Source organism: Colobus angolensis, unplaced genomic scaffold (genome assembly GCF_000951035.1).
Source record: "Colobus angolensis palliatus isolate OR3802 unplaced genomic scaffold, Cang.pa_1.0 Scaffold121, whole genome shotgun sequence".
In the NCBI taxonomy this organism is placed as follows: Eukaryota; Metazoa; Chordata; class Mammalia; order Primates; family Cercopithecidae; genus Colobus; species Colobus angolensis.
In genome coordinates, this window is record NW_012113253.1 from 7,998,136 (window position 1) to 8,025,375 (window position 27,240).

The 27,240-nt window shown below is 38.0% G+C and overlaps 1 protein-coding gene across 3 annotated transcripts in view; it reads left to right on the top strand.

The window, feature by feature from the left end:
- Positions 1 to 27,240, top strand: part of RGS22 (regulator of G-protein signaling 22) — a 147,462-nt gene that overhangs the window by 13,561 nt on the left and 106,661 nt on the right. Inside the window, exons 4-7 of one of the 3 annotated variants that reach the window (XM_011931708.1) lie at positions 14,536 to 14,757; positions 22,132 to 22,217; positions 22,825 to 22,993; positions 27,042 to 27,171. In XM_011931708.1, coding sequence (XP_011787098.1) covers positions 14,536 to 14,757; positions 22,132 to 22,217; positions 22,825 to 22,993; positions 27,042 to 27,171 — 607 coding nt within the window. Of the gene's footprint in view, positions 1 to 907; positions 1,018 to 14,535; positions 14,758 to 22,131; positions 22,218 to 22,824; positions 22,994 to 27,041; positions 27,172 to 27,240 lie in introns of all 3 variants that reach the window. The other 2 variants (XM_011931716.1, XM_011931726.1) reach the window with 2 other exon arrangements.

Consider the following 27,240-nt stretch of genomic DNA (forward strand, 5'->3'; position numbering starts at 1 on the left):
GAATTTGTATTTAAGGCAACTAGAGTTTTATATCAGTAGTAAATAGGACTTGGCACACTGTCGTTGGTGTAACATAGATTGATGCCAATTAATAGTTTCAGTCATAGACAGCAGTAACATATATTGTGAGTATTAAGGGATGTCCTAGTCCATATAGTCTATGCTGCTATAACAGAATAACTAAGATTGGGTGGAAATTTATTTGGCTGACAGTTCTGGAAGTTGAAAAGTCCAAGATCAAGGGGCTGCATCTGGTGAGGGCCTTCCTCCCACATCATGCCATGGTGGAAGGGCAAACAGAGATTAAGAGAATGAGGGAGAAAGAGGGGCACTGACCTCACTTTTATAACAAACTTTAAACAAGTTTTATAACACTGTCTTGATAACCAACCCACTCTCAAGATAATAACATTAATCCATTCAGGAGAGCAGAGCCCTCATGACCTAATCACTTCTTTTTAGGCTCCACCTTCCAACACTGTTGCATTGGGAATTAAGTTTTCAACACGTAAAATTTAGGGGACACATTCAAACCACAGCAAGGAATTGGGGAAAAGTGAAATGAGGGGTCATAAAAAGACCTATCTTGTATGGAAATAAAGTTAATAAGGAATGCTGGTTAAAAGACATACAAGAAAAGGTTTCTGCTATTGGGTTATGAAAACTGTTTTCCAGAAAAAAATTGAAACATAAAAAAAAAATCACAGGTAATTTTAAAGGGAGTGTACCATAAATGTGAAGTCTCTTAAAGCCTAAACACTGGAAATACCTTTTGAAGGGAAAGTACTATTCAGTACGTTCTTGTGTAGATTAGTTTTATATATATGTATGTATCTATGCATGTGTGCACGTTTGTTTTGTATTTTTTTTTTCTAAAATAATTTTGTACTCTCTCTATTGGGCATAGCTAGGTCTCTGGACCCATTATGGAAGTTAGATTGACACACCAAAGCCCCTGCTCCCTTTCCAAGAACAAGCCTGAGCGACACCACAGGATACTCAAAGAGTTCTTACTTGGTCTGACTCTTTAACTTTTGTTATCCAGTTGTATATTATATAAAACCCAGCAGCATCACAAAATTGCCAGAACTTTACTTTTCCAGATTATGTAGTCTTTCCTGTGGGCTCTGCAATCTCCATTCTCTCTCCAAAACAAGTACATTTTTGTGAAATTTTAAATAGAAAAATCTCTATATAGATCTAATGTCAGTTTCTTAACATTTGCATTTCAGGGTCTTGGGATTTGTGATTACATTGACTTGTTTTAGAAAAGAAATTCTCTTAATTTTCTTTTTCAAAAAATCTATTTTAAATTATAGAAATGACATAACATTAGTATAGACAGTTTACCAAAAATGTGATAATCCTGGCACCCAGTCAGAATACACATTGCCATTTTTTTGTTTCCTTTCAGACTTTAGGTGACATGACAGTGTGATTTCGATTGAATTCCATGTAGTAATGTTTTTATCCTTCCTGAGCAAGACCTGAAGTTTGACCCCTTCGTGTGTCCCAAGCACTCACCTGGGCTGCCTTTTTCCTGTTTACCATCTCTCCAAATCCTTCTGTTTTTACCTCTGCCTCCTTTTTTTTTTTTTTGAGTTCCTTTTGCATCTACATTCAGGATCACACAGTCTACCTATTAATTACCCGTTCTTCACATTACAAGACAAGAGAAAATATTGTCATGGGTTTTAAAAAAGAATCTGGGGACAGGGAGGAGAAGGAATGATGTATTCTCAAACCAACTGTCTGGCAAAATTCTAGAACAGATTAGTAATGTTTGGTTTATGAGCACTTAGCTAAGAATTAGAACCCAGTATGAGTTTACTGAGAGTAAGTATGCCAAACTAATCTTTCTTTTTTTGGATAGTTATAGACTGGTATTTTAGGGCACCATAAATTAATGTATTATGATTTCAGTAAAGTATTGTAAAAAATAATAAATTGAATCATGTTACTTCCCGCTCTGTTCAAAACCCTGTCTAGGGACTTCTCATTACACTAAGAATAAAATCCAGAATCCTATATGATCTGGCTCTTGCTATCTCTTGATCTTTATTTTCTCCTTACTTTCCCTACTTACTTTCCAACCTGACTGACTTTCTTTATGCTTCTCAAACGTGAATATGCCACATATACTCAGGATCTTTCTACCTGGCATGCTCTTCTCTGAGATACCTGTATCACTTTCTCCCTAACTTAAATCCCATCTGTTTAGAAAGCCTTCCCTAACAACCCTATCTAAAATAACAACCTCAACACATGCTCCACTTATAATGCTTTGTCTCCAAAGACCTTATAATTATCTGTGAAATTAGTTTTCAAATATTTGAACTGGTTCACTAACCATAATCAGCAGGAGTTGATTTTTAATAACCTACAGATTGAATTCCAAATTTGCTAGTATACAATCAAGACCCTTTGTAATTTGGCTTCAGCTTAATCTTTCTAGCTTTGTATCTCGCTTCACATTACTTGTGCCATCCTGCATACTCTTTCCTGCCTCCCCTAGCCCACCAATCTGTCTTGACCACGCTTATTCTTTCCATGCTCAAATCTCACCATGTAATTGTTGGTATTAGGAGTGAGAGAACTGTGTTTGATTCCAACTTTTCCACTCTTACTGGTGTGATCTTAGAAACCTTGCTTACTTCATTCCTCGATTTCTTTCTCTGTGAATTAAGCTTACTTAATTCCTCGATTTCTTTCTCTGTGAAGACAATATGACTGTCTTACAAGATTATTATCAAGCGAGGTAATGTATATTAAGTGCCTAGCACAGGTTTAGTGCTTCATTTTTCTTTTCCTTCACTAATTAGACTGTCTCATCCTCCATTCCTGTAGCATAACAGGCAATCACTCTTTAATGGGATTGGTGGATGGTCAGTCTAGAGGATAATCTTATGTGCCAAACAAATCTGTCATTGGCTTTGCCTTTTTAAAATGATTTTTATCAGAGACTTGGATGAAAAGTTGCAAGTTCCAGTATTAGGTCACTCATCTAGGAAATAATGGTCCGCACAGGTTCAGATGGCTTAAAACTTTTGATTGTTCCATCATGCTATGATGTCTATAGAACTGGCAGCAGAGGAGTAAACTAATGATTTGAGTAAGAGAATCTGGTCTTGTTTTTATCCCGATAGTATGAAATGGACCAAAACAAACAAAGTTAATGTGGTTTTAGGGGTCATTAATAGAAGTGTAGTCAAGATCAAGAAAAATATTAGTCTGGAGCACAGAACTCAAAAAATGTTTCTTTGAATAGGGTTGAATTGTCAGACTGCGCTTAGACTGTTGTGTTCCATTTTTGGTGCCATATGTTAAGAGTTGCTCTGCCAAACCAGACTCAGGGAGACTTAGCCAATGATCACTGTGGAAACCATGTCAAATGAAGGGTTGAAAGAAGTTTGGTGTTTAACCTGGCTTGGGAATGGGTGGCAAGGGTGAAAAGGAGTAGTCCTTTTCAAATATTTTATGATTTAATTGAGGAAGAAGGGTAAATGTATTCTGTGAAACTAGAGTGCAGAACCAGGGCCAGCATTTATGAGATAAATTGATTTGATTTTCACTTACCATAAGAAGGAACTTTAGAATTTGTTTTCTAACAATTAAATGGGCTGACTTGTGAAGGAGTAAACTTGGAGGTATTCAAGTAGAGGTTAGAAAATCATTTTATGAGAATATGTGTGTGTGTGTGTGTGTGTGTGTGTGTATCTCGTGTATCTCTGTATATGTATATATATCTATGGTGGGAGATTGGACTTTTTTGACCAGAGAAAATTTCCTTCTTCTCTGTTTATTTTATCTCAGAAGCTATACTGTAAATTTCCTGGGGGCAAGGAGAGGTCTTTTCTGTATCTCCCAAAGCTTCTTGATTATGATTTTGTTTTTATTTCAACATTTTCCATGTGAGATCGTTAATTTAAACAAGTAAACCTTCTAATCTTTTCTCCTGCCTCCTTTCCTCACCCACCCCCACCCTCAGCCCCCACCAAAAACAATAGCCTAAGCCCTAGAGTGTAGATACAGATTATAGGGCCCTTAGCTCATCTCTGAGATGACTTCTGAGACTTTTTCCGTATTTGTAATGACATGCCCATGGTCCCATAACCAGATTGTGGTAGAAATGGGCCTAAGAATCAGGCATTCTGGCCCCTACACTATTTCTTTCCATTACACCATTATACCCTTGGGACACATTGTAAGATCCAGAAACTGGTGGCTGGTAGCCTGCCTCCATGTTATTTTTTGATAAGGGGAATCCAGGACAGTTGCTGCTATTATAAATGATTATGGCACTTTCCAAATCCTAGCTTTCATAACTTCATTCTGTTTGTTCTTGTGCCAAGTTCACATTCAGATATTGTTTTCATTTGGTGTCTGGGAGGTTTTTTGCTGTCAACTCTTTATGGACAAGTGTTTGCTTATTAAGTTTTCTTCTGTGCTATAGTGTGAAAACATTTTTTTCCTTTTGGCTTTGTTTTGTGTGTTTTATGCTTAGTGACTGTTGTGGGATTGAGTAGATGAGCCCACATAGATTTAGGTTGGTCCTCTGTGGGTGGTTTCAAATGTTTGTGACATTTATAGTTTGCAGAAGCTGAAGGGGTGGCCTGTTCTATACCCTCCTCACAAGGATAGGTATGTCATATGTTTGCCAGACCATGCTTAGCTATGTGCTGTTGGAATTTTACCATAACTTCTTTTTTTGGACTGATTCTCCACACTTTCTAAAATCTGTAAACAATTATAATTTCTTGCAGCTTAATGAAGGAGTTACATGCTAGATGAACTGTTGTGGGGGACCAGTGGGGAGAGAGAGAGAGTATATTTTGGGGGAATGCATGGGATGAATGGTTTGGGTCTTCTCTTGCCAAAATCTAAATACTCAGAAATTGATTTTTACAGGTGTTGATAAGGCTCTAGGAAACTGCTTAGTTCACTCTGTATACCTCTGGGTGTTTTGATAAGACTTGCAGCTAAAAAATACAGCACTCAAATTACCTGACTCATTTATTAACTAAGGATATTTTCTATACATTTTATGTGGCACATTATTCCTTGCATCCCATTGGTGAATGTGTCTAGTAAACAGTTTATGGTTTAACATCTAAAGTGACAATAAAGCTTAGATTAAAAGAAGTTGTTATTGGTAACTGACTTGTTGCATTCAAGTAGTCAGATGTTTTCCATTCACTGACTGGGGATGCATGTTTAAAATATAGCTTTGGAGCTCAGTTAGTAAAGATAGAGTTGGAGCAGAGATGAACATGTATTAAATTAACCTAGTCATTAGTTTTTAATTTAAATACTGTTCAGCTAAATAATTTGGCACCCGGTAAGTTTCACTGGTGCTAGGCTGGCAGTTTAATCACTAATTATTCACAGGTTTTTTTTCTCTCCCCTTTTCAAAGAAATGTGGAACCAGCAATTTACTCTGGTAAAAATATTTTCATGCACTTGCTTTTTCTGTGAAAATATTTTTCACACATGGATGACTAGTACTACAAAGTTAGCTTTCATCACCTTCAGGTCAATTCATTTTGGAATATTTGAAAAATGATATCCTTGAAATAAGAAAATTAAGTTAAGGACAAGAGCAGTCTGTAACAGCTTGTGGAGGATTGGGTTTGAGGCTCAAACTGAAGGTTTTTCCTGTCATATGATTCAAAGTTGAGCATTCTCTAAATCAGCCAACTTAGCTTTTTGGAGAAAAGACTTTCTACATCATTCATTTCTGTCTCCCACACCCTATGTGTCTTGTATTATTACTTACTAAACTATAGGAGTTTTATAGGTAAGCTTAGAAATAGTTAAAACAAAGGACTTGATGTTTAAGAGAGCTTCTTTTTAAGCAAACAACAGGAATTTGGGTACTAATGAAAGACCAGGGCTCTTTCTCCTGGGTATCAAACACAAATGGCTGGCACCACCTCATGTGAATACCCATGACAGCACGAAGTAACCAACAGAATGTGGCTTTGCAGTTTGTCTTCATCTGGATTCTGCCTCTCCTCAGCTAAAAACTCTTCAGTGGCTCCTCCTTGTTGTAAAGCAGTGATTCTTAAACATGTGCATGCGTTAGAATGATCAGAAGGCTTGTTAAAACTGAGAATGCTGAGCTCCTTCCCCAGATATTTTGTTATAAGGAGGGGACTGATAAATTCCTTATCTTTCTTTTTTCTTTTCAACTTTTATTTTAGATTTGGGGGTGTACATGTGCAAGTTTGTTACCTGGGTATATTGCGTGATTCTGAGGCTTAAGATATGAATGATCCCTTCACCTAGGTACTGAGTGTAGTACCCAGTAGTTTTTCAGCCCTTATCTCCATCCTTCCCTCTCCCATCTAGTCGTCCCCAGTGTCTATTGTTGCCATTTATGTCCATGAACACTTGATGTTTAGCTCCCACTTGTAAGTGAAAACATGTGGTGTTTGGTTTTCTGTTCCTGTGTTAATTTGCTTAAGAGGGAATTTGCATTTCTAACAGGATATCAGGTGATGGTGATATTGCTGATCTAGGAACCACCCTATGAGAACCATTGGTTCAACAGTGTAAGTTGAGAGTTACAGCATATGATAGTAGGTCCTCAACGAACTCACCCTTTCTCTCCAGTCGTATTTCTGCTATTCTCCCTTAAAATATTAAAGTTGAATATGTCTCACTGCTTGCAGTTCACCAAATGTAACCTATAACTTTGTGCTCTTGTATCTTATTTTTAATTTTTGTGGGTACATGGTAGGTGTCATGCTCCTTTATCTTGATGCATTGGCTATTACTTTTGCTGAATTCCCCTCTTCTCCCTTGTGTACCTGACGTTGCCTGTTCATTCTTCAAAATTCAACTCTAGCAGCCCACTTTCCCTATACATCTTCCTTAATTTCCAGAATATATTAATAGTTAATGAGTCCTTCTGTGCCATCACATTACTTTGTACATTCTTCTATTGTGCTTGTTCTGTGTTAAGCTGGAGTTGCAATATACATTCATTGTTATTTGAATTGAACTATTCATGTTCTGCAGAAAGAGTGAGGTTTAAAGAGTGACATAAAGAGTGATTTAAAGAGTGACAATGGTTTTCTCTTTTGTACCAATCTATGTGTATGTGCCCTGGAGAGTGTGAGAGATGGAAGATGAGAAACTGCCATTCCATCAGTGAGTGTCATCCTTCCTGCCTCTTACAGTATGTTGTTATATCATCATGCTAATGGTGATTCTAGTGTTAAACATACATATTTTGTGTACAACGTGAGCTTTAAACACAAGTCCATCCCTTCATCCAGTCCCTAACTGAAGAATCAGTGACCCATTTCAATCCAGAGGAACAACTGACTCATGAACTTTTTGAGAACATTGTTGAAGACAACTTTATGGATGTTTTCAAGATTTCAAGGGATTATCTTGACTAAATATGATTTCACCTTATGTGCTGACTTTCATATCCTTTCCCCTCATAGGATGGGTCTTTATTGCCATTTATATTTACTTATCTGTCTTCCTCTCCTGGATTATGTGTGTTCTGAGGCAGGATCTGTGTCTTTTCCATTTCATTTGGGGCTTCATGGAGGATGCCCTATATTGATTCACTCAATATATTAAATAGGATATTATGATAATGATTACTTATTGAATAAATGAATGAGCTAACAAAGGAATAATGGAGCTAGGTGATCTTACTAAAGAGCAGAAGATACAGACTTTTTCCCTGGAACGTCCATCATGGTCCAATGAAGTATCAAACATGGAAAGCACCTTGGGTTTATCTAGTTACAACTTCTTTTTACTGATATGCCTCAGAAAGGCAAAGTGATTTGGCCAACATTTCTTCCATTTTTAATCATTCTGCTTATCTTTCTCTAGATAGTTTCTAGTTTAGCCAAATCTCTTTTAGAGTATGATAACCAGACCAGACATAATATTCTAGTATTACTACCCTTGTCACTGGAGACATGTTTCCCCTTGGCATTCGCATTTACACAAGTTTTAATTTATTTCAGCATTTTGTTGACTCTTCATCATAGACAAAAATGAAAGATCATGTACTTGTTCCTTCAAGGGCAGAAATAATGTTCTATTCATCTTTGTATCCTCTGTGTTTAGGGCAATAATTGGCAATTGGTAATTCAAACATTTTGCTATTGGTAAAATGAATTACCGAGAGAAGCTTTGAAACAGTTGTTTGCCACTTTTATCATCTTAGAATCATAGTGCTTTTAAGGACCTTCCAAGATCTAAGCTAATGCATGGCTTTTCAAATGCAAAAACACTTGATTATCCCGGCAAGATCTGTGTTCCATTATAGTTAATTCCACAGAAAGAAATTCTTAAGTTTAAAAAGTATAAACATTTTTACATATAAATTCACATTTCTTTTTTAATAATAAATAGAAACATTGCATGTCATTTTATTATAAACGTAATTCCAGTTTTCCGTTTGTTGTTTTTACTGTGCGTTTCTATAAAGTACTTCTTTCTGACCAGTTCCTCTCCTCACTTTCATGTACTTACATACACTTTCTTCCTCAGAATGAATACACTGCCTTTTTCCCTACTAACTCCATTCAGAATTCAAGTAATTTTGTAAGTGCATATGAGTAGCACAACCTAAATCACACATGAAATTGTAGCTGTAGGGAGTCTGAGAAATAAGGTTTTTACTTTTCCAGGTTTTGCATTTCAGGAGGTTGGAATGGATCCTGAGTGAGCCAATCCACAGCATCCACAATAAGCCTTAACTAAAATTACGTGGCTGGGTGCGGCGGCTCACACCTGTAATCCCAGCACTTTGGGAGGCCAAGGTGGGTGGATCATGAGGTCAAGAGATCAAGACCATCCTGGCCAACACAGTGAAACCCCTGTCTCTAGTAAAAAATAGAAAAATTAATTGGGTGTCGTGGCGCCCAGCTACTTGGGAGGCTGAGGCAGGAGAATCACTTGAACTCAGGAGGCGGAGGTTGCAGCGAGCCGAGATCGTGCTGTGTCTGGAATTGGTGGGTTCTTGGCCTCACTGACTTCAAGAATGAAGCTGCGGACCCTCGCTATGAATGTTACAGTTCTTAAAGATAGTGTGTCCGGAGTTTGTTCTTTCAGACGTTCAGATGTGTCTGAAACTTCTTCCTTCTGGTGGGTTTGTGGTCTCGCTGTTAGGAGTGAAGCTGCAGACCTTTGTAATGAGTGTTACAGCTCTTAAAGGCAGCGTGTCTGGAGTTGTTTGTTCTTCCTGGTGGGTTCACAGTCTCGCTGGCTTCAGGAGTGAAGCTGCAGACCTTTGTGGTGAGTGTTATAGCTCATAAAGGCAGCGTGGACCCAAAGAGTGAGCAGCAGCAAAATTTGTTGCAAAGAGCGAAAGAACAAAGCTTCCACGATGTGGAACGCGACTAGAGCCGGTTGCCCTGGGTGGCTCAGGCAGCCTGCTTTTATTCCCTTATCTGACCCCACCCACATCCTGCTGATTGGTCCATTTTACAGAGAGCTGATTGGTCTATTTTACAGAGAACTAATTGGTCCGTTTTGACAGAGTGCTGATTGGTGTGTTTATAATCCTCGAGCTAGACAGACTCATAGAGTGCTAGTTAGCTAGATAGAGTTAGCTAGATACAGAGTACCAGTTGGTGTGTTTACAAACCTTGAGCTCGACACAGAGTACTGATTGGTGTATTTACAAACCCTGAGCTAGACACAGAGTGCTGATTGCTGCCTTTACAATCCTTGAGCTAGACACAGAGTCACAGAGTGCTAGTCCTCCAAGTCTCCACTAGATTAGGTAGATACAGAGTACCAATTGGTGTATTCAGAAACCCTGAGCTAGACACAGAGTGCTGATTGGTGTATTTACAAACCCTGAGCTACACACAGAGTGCTGATTGGTGTATTTACAAACCCTGAGCTAGACACAGAGTGCTGATTGGTGTATTTACAAACCCTGAGCTAGACACAGTGTTGATTGGTGTATTTACAATCCTTGAGCTAGACATAGAGTGCTAGATGAAAAAGTTCTCCAAGTCCCCACTAGGTTAGCTAGATATAGAGTACCAATTGGTGTATTCACAAACCCTCAGCTAGACACAGAGTGCTGATTGGTGTATTTACAAACCCTGAGCTAGATATAGAGTGCTGATTGGTGCACATAACAATCCTTGAGCTAGACACAGAGTCACAGAGTGCAGTTCTCCAAGTCTCCACTAGGTTAGCTAGATACAGAGTACCAGTTGGTGTATTCACAAACCCTGAGCTAGACATAGAGTGCTGATTGGTGTATTTACAAACCCTGAGCTAGACACAGAGTGCTGCTTGGTGCACATACATTCCTGCAGCTAGATATAAAAGTTCTCCAAGTCCCCATCCATTCAGGAGCCCAGCTGGCTTCACCCAGTGGATCCTGCAGGTGGGGCTGCAGGCAGAGCTGCCTGCCAGTCCCCAGCCACGCCTGTACTCCTCAGCCCTTGGGCTGTCATGGGACTGGGCGCCACAGAGCAGGGGGTGGCGCCCCTGGGGGAGGCTCAAGCTGCACGGGAGCCCACTGCAGGGGGGAGCTCAGACATGGCGGGCTGCAGGTCCCCAGCCCTGCCTCGCGGGGAGGCAGCTAGAGCCCCGTGGGGAGGCAACTAGGGCCCCGGGAGAATTTGAGTGCAGTGCTGGGGGGCTGGCACTGCTGGGGGACCCGGTGCAACCTCCGTAGCTGCTGGCCTAGGTGCTAAGCCCCTCACTGCCCTGAGCCTGTGGCACCTGCTGGCCGCTCTGTGTGCAGGGCACCCTGAGCCCGCACCCACCAGATCCCCTGAGCACCTCACACAGCCCTGGTTCCCACTCACGCCTCTCCCTCCACACCTCCCAGCAAGCAGAGGGAGGCAGCTCCAACCTCAGCCAGCCCAGAGAAGGGCTCCCACGGTGCCCTGGTGGGCTGAAGGGCTCCTCGAGCACCATCAGAGTAGACGCCGAGGCCGAGGAGGTGCCCAGAGCGAGGGTTGCTAGCACGTTGTCACCTCTCAGTGCCACTGCACTCCTCTAGCCTGGCGACAGAGCAAGACTGTCTAAAAAAAAGAGAAATTATGCGGTCAGTTCTAGGTTTAAAGCAGCTGCATAGTCGTAACTCAGGAGTTCTGTTGTAAGCTCATTAGGGGACTTGCTGTAAAGCCACGAAGAGTTCATTTAGCCTTTCTCAGCTGCAGTTGTGCATTTTATGTTAAATATAAAAGTAATTGTTGGCTGGGCACAGTGGCTCACGCCTATAATCCCAGCACTTTGAGAGGCCAAGATGGGTGGATCACAAGGTCAAGACCGAGATTGAGACCATCCGGGCCAACATGGTGAAACCCCATCGCTAGTAAAACTACAAAAATTAGCTGGGCATGGTGGTGTGTGCCTGTAGTCCCAGCTACTCGGGAGGTTGAGGCAAGAGAATCGCTTGAACCTAGGAGGCAGAGGTTGCAGTCTGCTGAGATCGTGCCACTGAGCTGAGACAGCACCACTGCACTGCAGCCTGAGGACAAAGCGAGACTCAGTCTCAAAAAAACCCAAAAGTAATTGTTAACTACCTGCTTTAAATCCTGCCCTAGCCCCTGCATGTGACGGGGCCAGTGTCCCATCCAGAGAGTTAGTAATTTTTACACAAAACCTGTTTGTGATGTGATAGCAGTAGCTCTGAGATAACAGCCAGCCTCCCCAGAGTGTGGTGATGGTTCTGCTTGTGGAATGTGAGCAGCCCACCGCACCAGCTCATGAGCTGGAAAGCAACCATTATATCCTCCAGACAGCTGCAGAACCTTTCTAAAACACAAATTAGAAGTAACTATGTTACTTTCCTACTTTGGATGTTCATATGTCTCCCTGTTTCCTAGAGGGTTAAGATAAAGCCCATACTTCTTAAAATGGCATGCAAAGCCTTTCGTGATCTGGTTATACTACGTTATCTACTTCAAGTCTTTCTTCTCTGTTCCTTAAACTATTCCAACTACGGCTATTCTTGTTCTAATCCGGCTGCGTAGAGTTACCCACATACACCATGTTGCTTCATGCCTCTGGTGCCTTTACTAGTAGAACCAGAGTAGATAAGAGTATAGGCTTTGGAATCAAAACGCTTTGTTTGAATCCAAGCTACCCTAACTTCATAGGATTATTACTTAGCAGAGTCCTTGATGTAGAGAAGTGGTCAGTACACACTAGTTTTGTCATATGTAAATAAACTTTATATGTAATAAAGAAACTTTATGTGTATTAAAGAAGAGGAAATGTTCTGTCTTTGGGACCAGAGAGACTTGTTTCCATAACCCTGATCGTCTAGCACTTTATAGCTCTGAGTCCATGGACCATCACTTAGCCATCCCTACCATCAGTTTTTTGTGAAGAGCTATGTCAGGAATGTGGAAGTATTCAAGAGAGTGCTTTTAGAGTGTCCATCATGACCTTTAACCTAAGGGAATTAATGGAGGAACGGAAAACCAAATACCACATGTTCTCACTTATATGTGAGAGCTAAACATTGAGCACACATGGACACAAGGAAGGGAGCAATAGACCTACTATTGTAGGGGCCTACTTGATGGAGAATGGAAGGAGGGTGAAGATTGAAAAACTACCTATTGAGTGTTATGCTGATTACCTGAGTGACGAAATTATCTGTACACCAAACCCCTGCAACATGCAATTTACCAATGTAACAAACCTGCGTATGTACCCCTTAAACCTAAAATAAAAGTTGGAAAGAAAAAAAATAAAATGTCCATCACATGCCTAGCATGTGATAGACATTCAGTAAATAGTCCTTATCATCTTCATTATTTCTTCCAACTATACCTTAACTACTCACTACTACTAAGTAAGATTGATACTAGGGTCTTAGGGTATCAACAGTCCTTCCTAATTTTTTTACTTGAGCACTTTTTACTTGTTAGTAGGAAATGTTTTATTTATCCATTGAACTAACTAATTAACATTCTTTGCTTTGGATTATCACAGCTTTGTGTTCCTCTGGCTATACCAGGTCAGAGGGTAGGAGGCAAAAAAAAAAGAAAGGAAAACAATAGAAGTCAAGCTTGTTCTCTTGTTCCATGTATACTCAGAACTAGAAGAAATGTTTTCCAGATGGTCTTTCACTTTACACAGCTTAATTTCTCCTACCCACATTAATATTTGGTGTCATTCTCTACCAAGTTTAATTAATTTGCTTTCTCCAACCAGATAAATCTGATCTGTGATGTCAGCAGACTCTTTTTTCTCTTTAGTTTAGTGATAGCATAGTTTAGGGATACTATTTATGTCATTTAGGTAAATGGTGCCTGTTTGAATCCCATGTTTGAAAGACAGATGCAGTGGGCAACTAATGAAATATATCTATTGAAGAAACTTTATATGTAATTTATGGCTAATTCTTTCTTACTCATTGAGCAATACTTATCATTTTGGGAGAAACTCGTAGTCCTAAGGCTTTTGCGACTGTGGACTGATACTCGTCTTGAACTGTATCATCCATGTACTTTAATTCCTCAGAAGGGGAGACAGTCAGACCTTAGAGATGTGATATTATCTGACATTAAAATTTAAATATATATATATATACACATGCTTCTAGTTCCAATTTTACTATGAAATTCTGCCACTTATTAAATTATGACTATAATATATCTAGCAATCCCATAGTAAAATTTGAATTAATGTTCTACTTAGAACACTTACTGATCCAAGGGGAAGAGTTTGATGTCTTCTACCACTCGCCTAAGCATGTATAAGTTAATCTACATGAATAGTCAGTTCACTGAAGGTACCCTAAAATAAACAAATATTCTGAAAAAGGGACCTGATTCAAGATTCAGAGAACAAATGGGAAAAGACATGGCCAATTCACCATTTACTTCTTATGGAAGTGGAGGCCTCAAAGATGTTCAGTGATTTACCTAGAGTCACAGAGCTACTTATTGGCAAACTGGCATTCAAACTCAAGACTCCTGACTATTGTATATCAACTGACTGGCTTTAAATAAAAGTTGGCAGCATTTAGAATTACTGATAAAAACCTCAGAAATGTTATTTTCTCCTCTCTTTTCTGTCACAGTGCGAAGAATGGTGTTGAAATAGTCTTAACTGAAGAGCATATACTTAAATTTGTCCTTTTGGACAAGGGAGATTGTTAGCCTTCATGGCTCCTAAGGATGAAAGACAGTGGGAGCATTATTTCTTCCTTTACTCATTCTTCCCTAGTGATCCACCCCCTTCTAAGAGAATAACATTGCTTTGTAAAGCCAGGTATATATTTCTGTCCAGTTTTAAATAATCACAGAGGTAAGATTTTCATACAAAGAGAATTTCTGCTATGGCATACCCTGACAGTTACTCGTGGCATAAGTGCATTGGCAAGAAAGAGTTCAGTGGGTTCCCTGACCTCTACCCAAGGGATGTCCTAGGTCCTAAAAAGGAAGAGGGAATGATTAAAAACACAAAACTCTGAGGTATGCATGCATATATGTAAACCACAAGTCTTCTTAGAGACTGTTAGTTTACAGGTTTAAAAAATGTTTTAATTTCCACAAATTTATATTGCAGACCTTTTCAGAGGCAATTAGATTTAATGCAGATTATGGAGTTTTTGAAGTAGTTAATGATGCTCCACAACTTCTGGAAAAACAACTGAAAAAAATTCTACAAAACCAGCAACCTCGAAATCCCATTTATGATGTTGTAAGGAAAGGAAAGAATGAGGTTAAACCTGTTCAAATGAATGCCTCTAATGAAAATGAGACCATTAATGTCAACTACAATATTATGGTAAGAAAGTATACTGTTTTATCTTGTTAGATAGATAAAGCATTTGGTGAAATCAATATGAATTTCCTTAGGCTTCCCTTTTTGAAGTGTAGCTACATTTATTAACCTGTGTTGTACGTACACATAGTATTTGTTAAGCACTTTTCAAATCCAGTGGCCAGTTTAGCAGTTTTGTTGATGTTCACTTATCAATTTGAGAAGATTCATGTAATTTACCTTGAATATTTGAATATTAGGTTAGTTTTGAGTCTTGTAAATATAAGTATCCTTTATAATTTTGATGCATGGTGGAAAATGTGGATATATAGGCAATGTATTTCATTTGGGTTTTGAACCAATCGTGTCAAGCAGTTGGGAATTGAGACTTCTGACCCTCAAGTTGCACTGTGTGGCTCTGACCTCCCTGGCCTGAAATTTCATTTTCAGCTTCTAGATTGTGTCTCCTTAGCATGAGGTCAGAAAACCTGCGTTCTAATATTGGCTCCTCTGCTTACTGACTCTGTGTACAAGTCACTTTGATGAGTCTGATTTTCATCATCTGTCAAATGAGGCCTTTACTACCTACTACTTAGGTTTCTTGCATGGATGAAATGAAAATAATAATGAATGTTTAACAATACTATTTCACAGTGATTCAAAATGTCTAGTATAAATAGGCTAAAGTATGTCTAACATTTAAGACATAGATTTACTCTAGCCTGAAAGTTCTTCAATTCTTCTGTTACTGAATTGAAATAATTTCTATCTTTAACTTTCATCAAAAGTTAGTTTAAAATTTTTTTTCTAGGTGGGACAATATTTATTGTTTTATTCACTTCCTTCAGTGAATAGAAATTTTTAATTGTATGGAGGTCTTTATGACCTATTTATTTATTGTTAAAACAAAAGCTATTTAGTAGCTTCTTGAGTTATGTGCTTTGACACAAGTTTCTCAGAAAGATTTGGATGATCTTATTTGATGTATTTGAAGGTAGACTGTTAAGCATGTCTATTATAAAACTAGGGCAGCAATTTAGAAGTTTTTAAAAAGAGGCATGAATAATGAAAACAGGCTAGCTGCGATGGCTCACACCTATAATCCCAGCACTTTGGGAAGCCAACGCAGGTGGATTGCCTGAGCTCAGCAGTTAGAGACCAGCCTGGGCAACATGGTGAAACCCTATCTCTACAAAAAATACAAAAATTAGCCAGGCATGGTGGCATGTACCTGTAGTCCCAGCTACCCAGGAGGCTGAGGTAGGAGGATCACCTGAGCTTGGGAGGTTAAGGCTGCAGTGAGCTGTGATCACACCACTGCATTCCAGTCTAGACAACAGAGTGAGACCCTGTCTCAAAAATATACTAAAAATAAATAAAAATAAAAACAGTAGTGGAGATCAAAGGAATTGAAAAGTACTAAGTGAAAAGCAGATAGAAAATGAGGAAAAAACGGGCAAAGAATATAGGGGACATATAAAGAATAAAACAACTAGGAAAATGGTAGTAGTGATTTTAAACAAACCACATCAATAATTAATATCACCTTAATCATATAATTAATATATATGATTAATAATATAATTAATCATATTGAGTTGTCATGATGTGTCATTCCTTTGATTCCAGAGCCTTGGGAGGCTGAGGCAGGAGGATCACTTGAGCCCAGGAGTTTGAGGCTGCAGTAAGCTATGATGGTGCCACTGCACTCCAGCCTGGGTGACAGAGTGAGGCCTCATCTCTAAAAGTAATGATAATAATAATATACACCAATAATTACATGAAATTTAATGGCCTAAGCACCCCAAGTAAAAGCCAGAGTCAGGGATGATTTTTTAAAAATTGTGATTATTTGCTGTCTACAAGAAAGTAACCTTAAAAATAAGACATAAATAGTTTAGAAGTGAAAAGGATAGTAAAAGGTATACCATACAATTATGAATTAAAGGAAAGCTGGAGTGACTATATTGATATCTGGCAAAGCAGCCCTCAGAACAAGGAATCTTACTATGGATAAAGAGGAACATTACATAATGATAAAAGGGAGGAGGGTCAATTCACCAAGAAAGCTTAACAACTCACAATATGTATGCACCTAACAACAGAGGTTCAGAATACATGATGCAAGAGCTGACAGAACTGAAAGGAGAAATAGATAAATTTATAGTTATAGTTGGAGACTAAAGCACTACTCTCAGTAACTGATAGAAAAGATAGAAAATCAGTAAGGAAATGGAAGTTCTGAAAAACAGTAACAACCAAGTAAATCGAATTGATCTTTACAGAGCACTTTATCCCACAACAGTGGATGTTTATCCCACAGCATTTTTTTCTTTAGTGCACTGGGAATATTTACCAAAATAGACCATATTTTGGGCCATAAAATAAATTTCAGCAAACTTAAAAGATTTGAAATATTGCCAACTGTGTTCTCAGACCACTTCAGAATTAAACTATAAATCGTTGATAAAATCCTTAAATACTTAATTGCATAACATACTCCTAAATAATTAATAGGTCAAAGACTAAGTCCCAAGGGGAATTAAAAATTATGTTGAATTGAATAAAAACTAAAGCATAACATATCAAAATTTGTGGGATGCAACTAAATTAGTCTTTACAGGGAAATTTGTACCATTAAGTGCTTATAATAGAGAAGACTAAATAAATCTGCGATCTACTTTTCACTATGAGAAACTAGAAAACTTAAGTTAAAATTAAACCAAAAGTAAAGAAATAAAGAACAGAATCAATGAAATTGAAAACAGAAAAACAAGAGAGAAAAATCAATGAAAATAAAGCCTTGTTTTTTGAAAAAATCAACGAAATTGGTAAACTTTTAGCCAGATTGCTGAAGCAAAAGAGAGAGAAGATATACATGCCCAATATCAGAAATGAAAGAGGGGATGTCATGACAAATTTTACAGGCAGTTAAAAAAAAAGAGAATTTGCAAACAATTTTATGTCTATAAGCTCATGACATTTAAATGAAATAGGCTTTTTTTTTTTTTTTTTTTTTTTTGAGACAGGGTCTCATTCTGATGCCCAGGCTAGAGTGCAGTGGGATGATCTCAGCTCACGGCAATCTCTGCCTCCCAAGTTCAAGCGATTCTCCTGCCTCACCTTCCAGGTAGCTTGGATTATAGGCATATGCCAATATGCACAGATAATTTTTCTATTTTTAGTAGAGATGGGGTTTTGCCATGTTGGCCAGGCTGCTCTCGAACTCCTGGCCTCAAGTGATCCACCTACCTCAGCCTCCCAAAGTGCTGGGATTACAGGCATGAACCACTGCACCCGGCCCACATATTTCTTAAAAGACACAGATTATCATTGGTCACTGAAGGAGATATAGATAATCTGAGTAGTCCTACATCTATTACAGAAGTTGGATTCACAGTTTAAAGTCTTTCCACAAAGACAACTCCAGGCCCAGATGACTTCACTGTTTAATTCTATCAAACACTTAGAAGTGAAGTAACCTTAAATTTATAAAAACTTATACAAAGAACAAAAGAAATCAATTTTTAATTCATTTTATGAGATGAGCATTACACTGATGCCAAAACTAAATGAAGGAATTTGAAGGAAAAGAAAAACTTACAACTTAACATCACTCATGAACACAGACCACAAAAATCCTCAAAAAATAAGCAAATTAAATCCAACAATGCAAAAAAAAAATTCTATTTAAGAAGATAATACAGGTGTAAATCTTCATAACCTTGGATTATGCATTGGTTTTGTTAGATATGACACCAAATGCACAAGGAAAAAAAGATAAATCAAAACTTTCATGCTCTAAAGGACACTACCAAGAAAGTAAAAAGACAACCCATAGAATGAGAGCAAATATTTGCAAATCATATATTTTATAAAGATGTGTATCTAAACTATAAAAATAACTCTTAGAACTCAAAAATAAAAAGACAAATAACCCAATTTAAAAATGTGCAAAGGGTTTAGAATAGACATTTCTCCAAATAAGATAAACAATAAGCACATGAAAAGATTTTCAACATCATTAGTCATAAGGGAAATGGAATCAAAATCACAATGGGACACTACTTCACACCCAACAGTATGGCTATGATTTTAAAAAAGGCAAATAATAACAAATGTTTGTGAGGATTTGAAGTGATTAGAACCTTCATACACTGCTGGTGCAATTGTAAGACGGTACAGCTACTTTGGAAAATATTAGGCAGTTCTTTACAGCTTAGCCCAAGAGTTATCAAATTACCCAGAAATGCCACTTCTAGGTATATACTCAAGAGTATTGAATACATATGTTCACACAAAAACTTATATACAAATGTTCATAGCAGCATCATTCATAATAGCCAAAAAGTGGAAGCAACTCAAAAGTCCATTCTCATTGGTGAGAATTCCATTTTGGAAAACATTTTGGCACGTCTTTCCAAGTTAAACATATACCATACCACCTATAGTCCATTTATGTTGCTATAAAGGAATGCTCAAAATTGGGCAATTTATAAAGAAAGAGGTTTATTTGGCTCATGGTTCTGCAGACTGTATAAGAAGCATGGCACTAGCATCTGCTTCTGGTGAGGGCCTCAGGAAGCTCCCACTCATGGTGGAAGACAAAGAGTTCCATATCACATGGCAAGAGAGGTAGCAAGGGAGGGAGTGAGGAGGCATCAGGCTCTTTAAACAACCAGGTCTCATGTGAACTAACAAAGTGAGAACTCACTTATTACCATGGGGAGGACACCAAGACATTCATGAGGGATTCGCTCCCATGACCACGACATCTCTCCCATGAGGCCCTACCTCCAGCACTGGGGATCACATTCAGTACGAGATTTGGAGGAGGCAAATATCCATACCATATCACTGCCTGTGTATCCTACCCCTGAGTATTACCCAAAAGAAATGAAAAGTTATACTCACACAAAAACCTGCATGTAAATGTCTACAGTTAGCTTTATTCATGATCACAAAAGCTGGAAGTTTTCCAGATTACTTTAACTGGTGAATGGATAAAGAAACTGTAGTATATACATACAGTGGAATATTACTTAGCAACAAAAAAGAATGATTTATACATGAAAGAACATAGATACATCTTAAATGCTTTATGCTGAATGAAAGATACTCGAATCAAAAGTACATACTATATTGATTCCATTTATATGACATTCTGGAAAAGGCAAAACTGTGGAACAGATCAATGGTTGTCAGAGCCTAGGGTTGGAGGGAGTTGCTGACTACAAAGTGGGATGAGGAAATTTGGAGAGTGTTGAACTTTTCTGTATCTTGATTGTAGTCCTGGTTACATGATTATATGCATTTGTCAAAACTTGCAGAACTGTATTAAAAAGGGTGGATTTCACTGTATGTAATTTATACCTCAATAAATCTAACCAATAAGATCTACTGGCTGATAGCCATGCTTTATTTGTTTGCCTTGTACATCTAAACATAATTTTTTATTAATCCAATTCTGTAGGCACTTTAAACAGCTTGCGTATGGCTAGTTGGAAATAGTTCTGTATTGATTTACCTAAAGTCATCTTCCCTTAACATTCTGGTCATCCCTTTCTGTTTCTTAACCAGCTTACAGAAATTTTTTTAAGGTTTAAATAATTTAACCTTAGATAGATTCTTTTTGTGTTTCTTATAAGTATTTATTAAGTTATTTTATGGTTGATCAGGATTGTCTTGTATGTTTTTTGTCTTTATATTTAGTTACTTTTTAAAACCACGAAGAGTTTTGTTTTCAGCTTGGCTAAAGACTTTTCTTCAATTTTTGATTTTATTCTTTTTAAACTTTTTTATTCATTTTATTTTTAGGTCAAATAGGTACAAAAACACTCAAAAGAGGATGGATTATAGGTAAACTGTTTACTAGCTGAATATTCAGCAAATTGGTTTTGAATGAACTGACTACTTTGACAATCTTATAGAATTCTTTAAGGGTTCATGTGGATCTTTATATGTAGTTTGGTATCTTTCTGTGATACATTGAATGTAGCGCTAATGGGAGTTCAGAAGTCCTGCATGGTTGTCAGTGTGTAGCCTATGCAGAGTCTTTCTAAGATCCAAATGTCCTTCAGATCTCACTGATAAGCAGTGAGACTGTCAACAAGGTACTGCTGATTAGGTGCATGGTTTTCTTCTATTCTTTCATTATGCAGAAGATAGCGTTTGGTGAAGGCAAATGAATGTGGTTTTTTTGCTGAATAGAAGAAAACTATTTGATGTTCCAATCCTGAATGCCTAAAGATTTCTGCACGTATCAGCAATGATGAGCACACATCACCCTCATGAGCATCAGCGTATTAGATGTCAGCAACACTACTATGGGGACATTCAGTTTCCTCACTAGAGTTAGTAATGGTCTATGTGTTAACTCTTATGCAATATCATAGCAAAACTATCACCTTAGATTGTCCATGGAAGCCACATAAATGCAAACACATTTACCTCACTGAGATTTTTTTATTTATTAGTAACATATGTTTTGTGTCTAAGGTACTGATATTATTTAGAATTCTGGAAAAAGTGAATACAAGAAAAAGTAGAATCAACAGTAAGTATTTTAGGATGAACAACAGTAACTCTTCAGTAATTCTGTATTGCTCTCTCAACCTCAAGATAAAATCTATACTCCTTAATGTTATTTAAAACGCTATTTGCAGTCATGACCCTGCCTACTTCTCCAACCTTTCTCTCTCCATCCCTTAAATCTCATCCTGTGACCTAATACTGCCACACTTGTGGTTTTTCTCCTCTTTTGCTTCCCTGCTCAACCTAGCTAGTCTTGCTTCGGGTCAAAGAGTGAAGTGCGTGTCCTGTGGGAAACCTCTCCTGAGTTAAATGTCTCTGTGGGCTCCCACAGAAGCCTACATTGTGGCATTTGTAACACTCTCCTATCATTATTAACTTTTTTATCTGTAAGAGAGTGCCTGGAGATGTTAAACAGTTAAAACATTTTTTAAAACTTGATGAACAATGGGCCTGCAGTGACCTTGGTGGCCTTACCAAGTTTTCTTGGTGGTTCTTTTTCTGTTTGTGATTATTTTTAACCCATTTTATGACTGAAAATACTGAGATTCATTGGCTTTTTTTTTTCCTCATTCTCCCTCCTTCAACAAGTTACTTAACTTCTCTGGATTCGATTTGTTAATCTGTAAAAATTGAGGCATTATATAGTTGATATAGAATTGTTAAGAGAATTAAAAACGTACCAGAGGCAAGAAGTGCCTCACATTTGTGGCTCAGGTTTATTGATCTCTCTAGTGAAAATAGAAGACCTAGGGGTAGCGCTCCTGCTGACAGCTGGAGGTCATTATTGCTCTCATGATTAAGCGTTAATCTTCCTAAAAGTGATTTTCTTTGACCTTCTTTTCCTTTTTCTTTTTCTTCTCATAGTGTCTCAGTCGTGAAGAAGGTATTAAGTGGATCAAAAAAGAAAGACTTCCAGCATTTCTGGAAAGTGATTGCTACTTTGAATACAGGTACTATAGTCCCATCAATATATGTATTTTTAAATACATATATATTAGCCTCCCAATTAGCTAGGACTACAGCTGTGTGCCACCATGTGTGGCAAATCTTTTAAATTCTTTGTAGAGTCAGGGTCTTGCTGTATTGCCCAGGCGGGTCTTGAACTCCTGGCTTCAAGAGAGCCTCCTGCCTTGGCCTCCTAAAACCTGGGATTACAGGCGTGAGCCTCTCCAACCAGTCATATTTTAAAAATTATCTATTGTGATAATGGTATTTAGGTGCAGGGTGTTTAACAATGAAAACTAGTGTGACACGAAAAACATAGAATGCCATAGTCCAGAACCAAGTTTTCCTTTATGTTCCCTGACTTTTAACATGTAAGAACCTAAAATTTGACCTCTGAACAACCATTTTTAAATCAAAATCAATTAAAATGAATAATTCTTAACTAATTAGTGGTTTTATGAATAAGCTATTAATTTTAGCAGAGCCAAAGAAAATCATCATTAAGTGAGGAGAGGAGATTGGCTTGAATACATAAAATAAAATTTTAGGTTTTTCCCTGAATTCTGCTATATTTGAAACTTGTTTTAAATTTGTATGATTCCTAAAATGCAGGTTAGCCAAATTGGTCTCACAAGTACGATGGAGCAAGTCCGGCATGAATTTCACAGTAGGATCAAATTTTTCTCCCTGGATCGCGAAAAAACCACCCAGTCTACCACCTCCTGCCACTGAAGAAGATAATCTTGTAATTATGAAAAAGTTCTATATATCACTTGGTGAGGTAAAAGTATGAGTATTTTTTCATGACTTAGCGCTTCATTAAAACTTCTGATTTTATTTTTTATTTTATACATATATTTTTTTGAGACAGGATCACACTCTGTCATCCAGGCTGGAGTGCAGTGGCATGATCATGGCTCACTGCAGCCTCCACCTCCCGGGCTCAGGTGATCCTCCCATCTCAGCCTCCTGAGTAGCTGGGACTACCGGCATGCACCACCACAACCAGCTAACTTTTTTTTGCATTTTTTGTAGAGATGGGGTTTTACCATGTAGCTCAGGCTGGTCTTGAACTCTTGGACTCAAGGAATCCACTCACCTCTACCTCCCAAAGTGCTGGGATTACAGGCGTAAGCTACCACATCTGGCTGTAACTTCTCATTTTAAGGCATTTGTATTACCTGAACAGAAAAAATGATTTCAAATACATGTAAAGCAGATTTAGCAATAATTCTTATAGATTTATGCTAACTAATTTGCTCTGCTCTCTTTAATTTGAAATGTGATCAGAAATATTATCCTCATGTGTCTGAAGAGACAAAGGCAAGGTTGAAGAACATGCAGTGTCACTTGGGAAGCAAGAGTAACTTGAATTATATCCATGGTTTCATTGTTCATTCCAAAATTGCTATGATTTGGATTCTATTACTTTTGTACAAAAAGATAAATCAAGTCTTTTCCTTCCTTTTCTCTAGGTTATTCCTTAGTAGTAAAATGTGTTATTGTAAGGTTGTTATCAAATAAATTTGTCATCCATGATTAGAGAAATGTGAGGGTGTATGAGAGCATTTGAAGAGATTTAACCTAGAATCAAATATCCTTTTGGAGAGTCATAATGTAGTAAGAACTGTTGTTTGATCTTTGGCCTCTAATTATTAGATCTTATATCTGGAACTATAATTCTAATACACAATTCTATACAAAATTAGGAATGGCAAATATGTAGCCCTTGTGCTGCTACTCCCTATGACAGACTTTGTTAATCAATTGTGGAAATTTTTCTGCTGAGCTAGGATTTGGCTCCAGATTCTTTACAACACAGTATTCTGGGTAGGCACTTCCATTTTTTTTTTTTTTAAACCTTAAGGCTTACTTGCAAATAAGGCACTTTCAATTGATCAAAATTATCATACAAGAGGAAGCCTCTTTGCCTTCTGTGTTGGAATAGATAGGCTAAATTTACTTGAACTTTTTTTTTCTTGTGTATCTCCTATTAATTTTGTAGTTCAGCATTTCTATCAGCAGTATTTGTCAAAAACATTTACAGTTATGCCAGTTCCATTATTTCCACTGAATAATGCTTAGTGGTGTATTTAAGGCACATTTTTCTTCTCTCTTATTACTGATTTTAAGTATTTTTTTCTTTCTTTCCTTTTTTTTTTTTTGAGACAGAGTCTCACTTTGTCACCCATGCTGGAGTGCAGTGGTGCAATCTCAGCTCACTGCAGCCTTGACTTCCCAAGGTTCAGGGGATCCTCCTGCCTCAGCACCCACAAGTAGCTGGGACTACAGGCATATGCCACCACGCCCTGCTAATTTTTGTGTTTTTTTTGTAGAGACAGGGTTTTGCTGTGTTGCCCAGGCTGGTCTTGAACTGCTAAGCTCCAGCAGTTCATCCACCTCAGCCTACCAAAGAGTTGGTATTACAGGCGTGAGCCACTATGCCTGGCCATATTTTTTCTCTTAATTTATATACTATAGAAATGTTGGAAATGTCCTAAAAAATATGTACTCAAGGTCAATAAACACGTAAAGGGAAGAATCAATCTAGGGGAATAAGTTCTGATTTGCTATATGTGAATTTAATTAAATATAAGGGAGTTAAAATCCAAACTAGTTTACTTTTGCTATTTTCTGAGATGAAAAAACTCATTTGTATTCACTTAAGTAAACTTTAGCACTATATATATATATATATATATATACAATTTTTTTTTGAGACAGGTCTCACTGTGTTGCTCAGGCTGGAGTGGAATGATCCAATCATGGCTCATTGCAGCTTCAACCTCCCTGGCTCAAGCAATTCTCCCACATCAGCCTCCCAGGTTGGACTACAAGAGTGCATCACCATTCCTGGCTAATTTTTAAAAAATTATTTGTAGAGACAGGGTCTATGTTGCCCAGATTGGTCTTGAACTCCTGTGTTCAAGCAATCCTCCAACCTCAGCCTTCCAAAGTGCTAGGATTATAGACATGAGCCACCACACAGCCACTTTAACTATATATTACCATTTTTCAATCGCCTTTGAATTTTGCAGATTCAGAGTTCTTGGATGTTTACATTATTTATGTCATGACTATACATAAGGATTAATCTTCATAATTGGTAATATTTCTTTGAGCCTTAAGTTATACCATCTAAAAAACAATTGACCCATCTCTTAAAAGTATAGGCCGGGTGCAGTGGCTCATGCCTGTAATCCCAACACTTTGGGAGGCTGAGGCGAGCGGATCATGAGGTCAGGAGTTCCAGACCAGCCTGACCAACATGGTGAAACCTCATCTCTACTAAAAATACAAAAATTAGCCAGGCATGGTGGTGGGTGCCTGTAATCCCAGCTACTCGGGAGGCTGAGATGGGAGAATTGCTTGAACCCGGGAGGCAGAGGTTGCAGTGAGCTGAGATTGCACCATTGAACTCCAGCCTGGGTGACAGAATGAGACTCTGTCTCCACCTCCCCCCAAAAAAATATATAAAGTGGAATAATTATGTTAAAGATGTTAAAGTCTGACTGATGACTTCTTTCTCTCCTGTGTTCTACTCCCTCATTCTTTTTTTGCGGTTGAAATAGCAAGGACCTTGTATGTTGGTCTCTCTCAATTCCTTGAACGTTTCTTAATTATTTTGGCCTCCTGCTTAGGCTATTGCTTAGGATAAAGTAGTCACTCGATAATTATATGTTAGGTAAACATATAATTATATGTTAGGTGAACATATAATTACTAATAAATAACTTGATTTTAAAGGGAAAAGGGAACAAAAGTGAGTTAGTCTTTGAAAGCTTTTATGCACCTGGGAAACCTCACCTCTAAGAGGGATGGTGACTGCATAGCTGCCACCTCTCATTTCTCTGTCTTGCTTTGGTCTTATGTAGCTTGACTTGCCATGTTAATTCTGCATAATAGATAGGGAGTAATTTTTCTTCCATTTGAGGTACCTATTCTCCAAGTGTTTCTTAGGCTAAGTGCTGACCACCCAGCTGATTCAGTTGGATAAATGAGAAATGAGAGGAATGCTGAACACTCCCTTCTCTGTTCTTATTGAACAACTTGGATTCTCTAGTAAAAATAAAAGAAGACATTATAGAGAGAGGCAGGCAGAGGAATCTTCCCAGGAAGGCTAGGATAGGAGCTTCTTAGGGCTGGGGTTCTAGAAGCTAAGGATCAACTTCAGAATTGAATTGGCTAGTTCAGGGGTACACAAAGGAAAGGAAAAATGGAACGCTGCAGTTAGGGACAGATGGAGTTAGGAATCAGTGTGCAAAAAGCATTCACTCTAAGCAAACCTGTGAAAACTGAGTCTAATGCAAAGGGGCAGCTGAGTCTGGAGAGGTTCCAGTGGCACTAAGAATAGTGTCTCTGTCATACTGGGGGAGCAGTTGCTAAAAACACTGAGCCAGGTGAGACAGAATAGGGGACCTGAAGTAATTGGGAAAGTTGTAAAGGGGAGCAGCTAGCAAAAGGATTGATGGGTCTGGTGACTGCCAAGTTGAAGTCAGATAGCATGAATTTGTAGTGAATCCAGGAAGTAGGGTTTCATGCCTTTGGTCAACAATAGCCTGAGAGTGAGAGTGGAGAATTTATAAGTATTGGACACATATTTTCCTTTGGTTATCAAATACAAAAAAAAAAATCTGGATTGAAATTTCCTTCCGATTCCTCTTAGCTAATGAATTTTTTGAGTATAATTTTATTTTCCTTCATGAGATAATTTTCACTTTACATATTGTACTGTGCAAATTGAATATTATTATAATGATTTTTCCAGGTTTGTGATCAGAGCAATACTGCTAATCATATGTTAAACTAATATGCTCCCTTCTTCCTAGGCTTCCTATGCTCAAACAAAAGATTGGTTTGCATTAGCAAAACAAAGTCAGCAAACAGTATCAACCTTTTCGTTACCCTGTTGTGTACCCTACAACAAACTTAAATCACCAGCTATTTCATCTGTTTCTGGTAAGCAGAAAAGGACAAGAATGACTTTAGAACTTCTCTTGAAGTTTTTGTTTGTTTGTTCTAATTTTA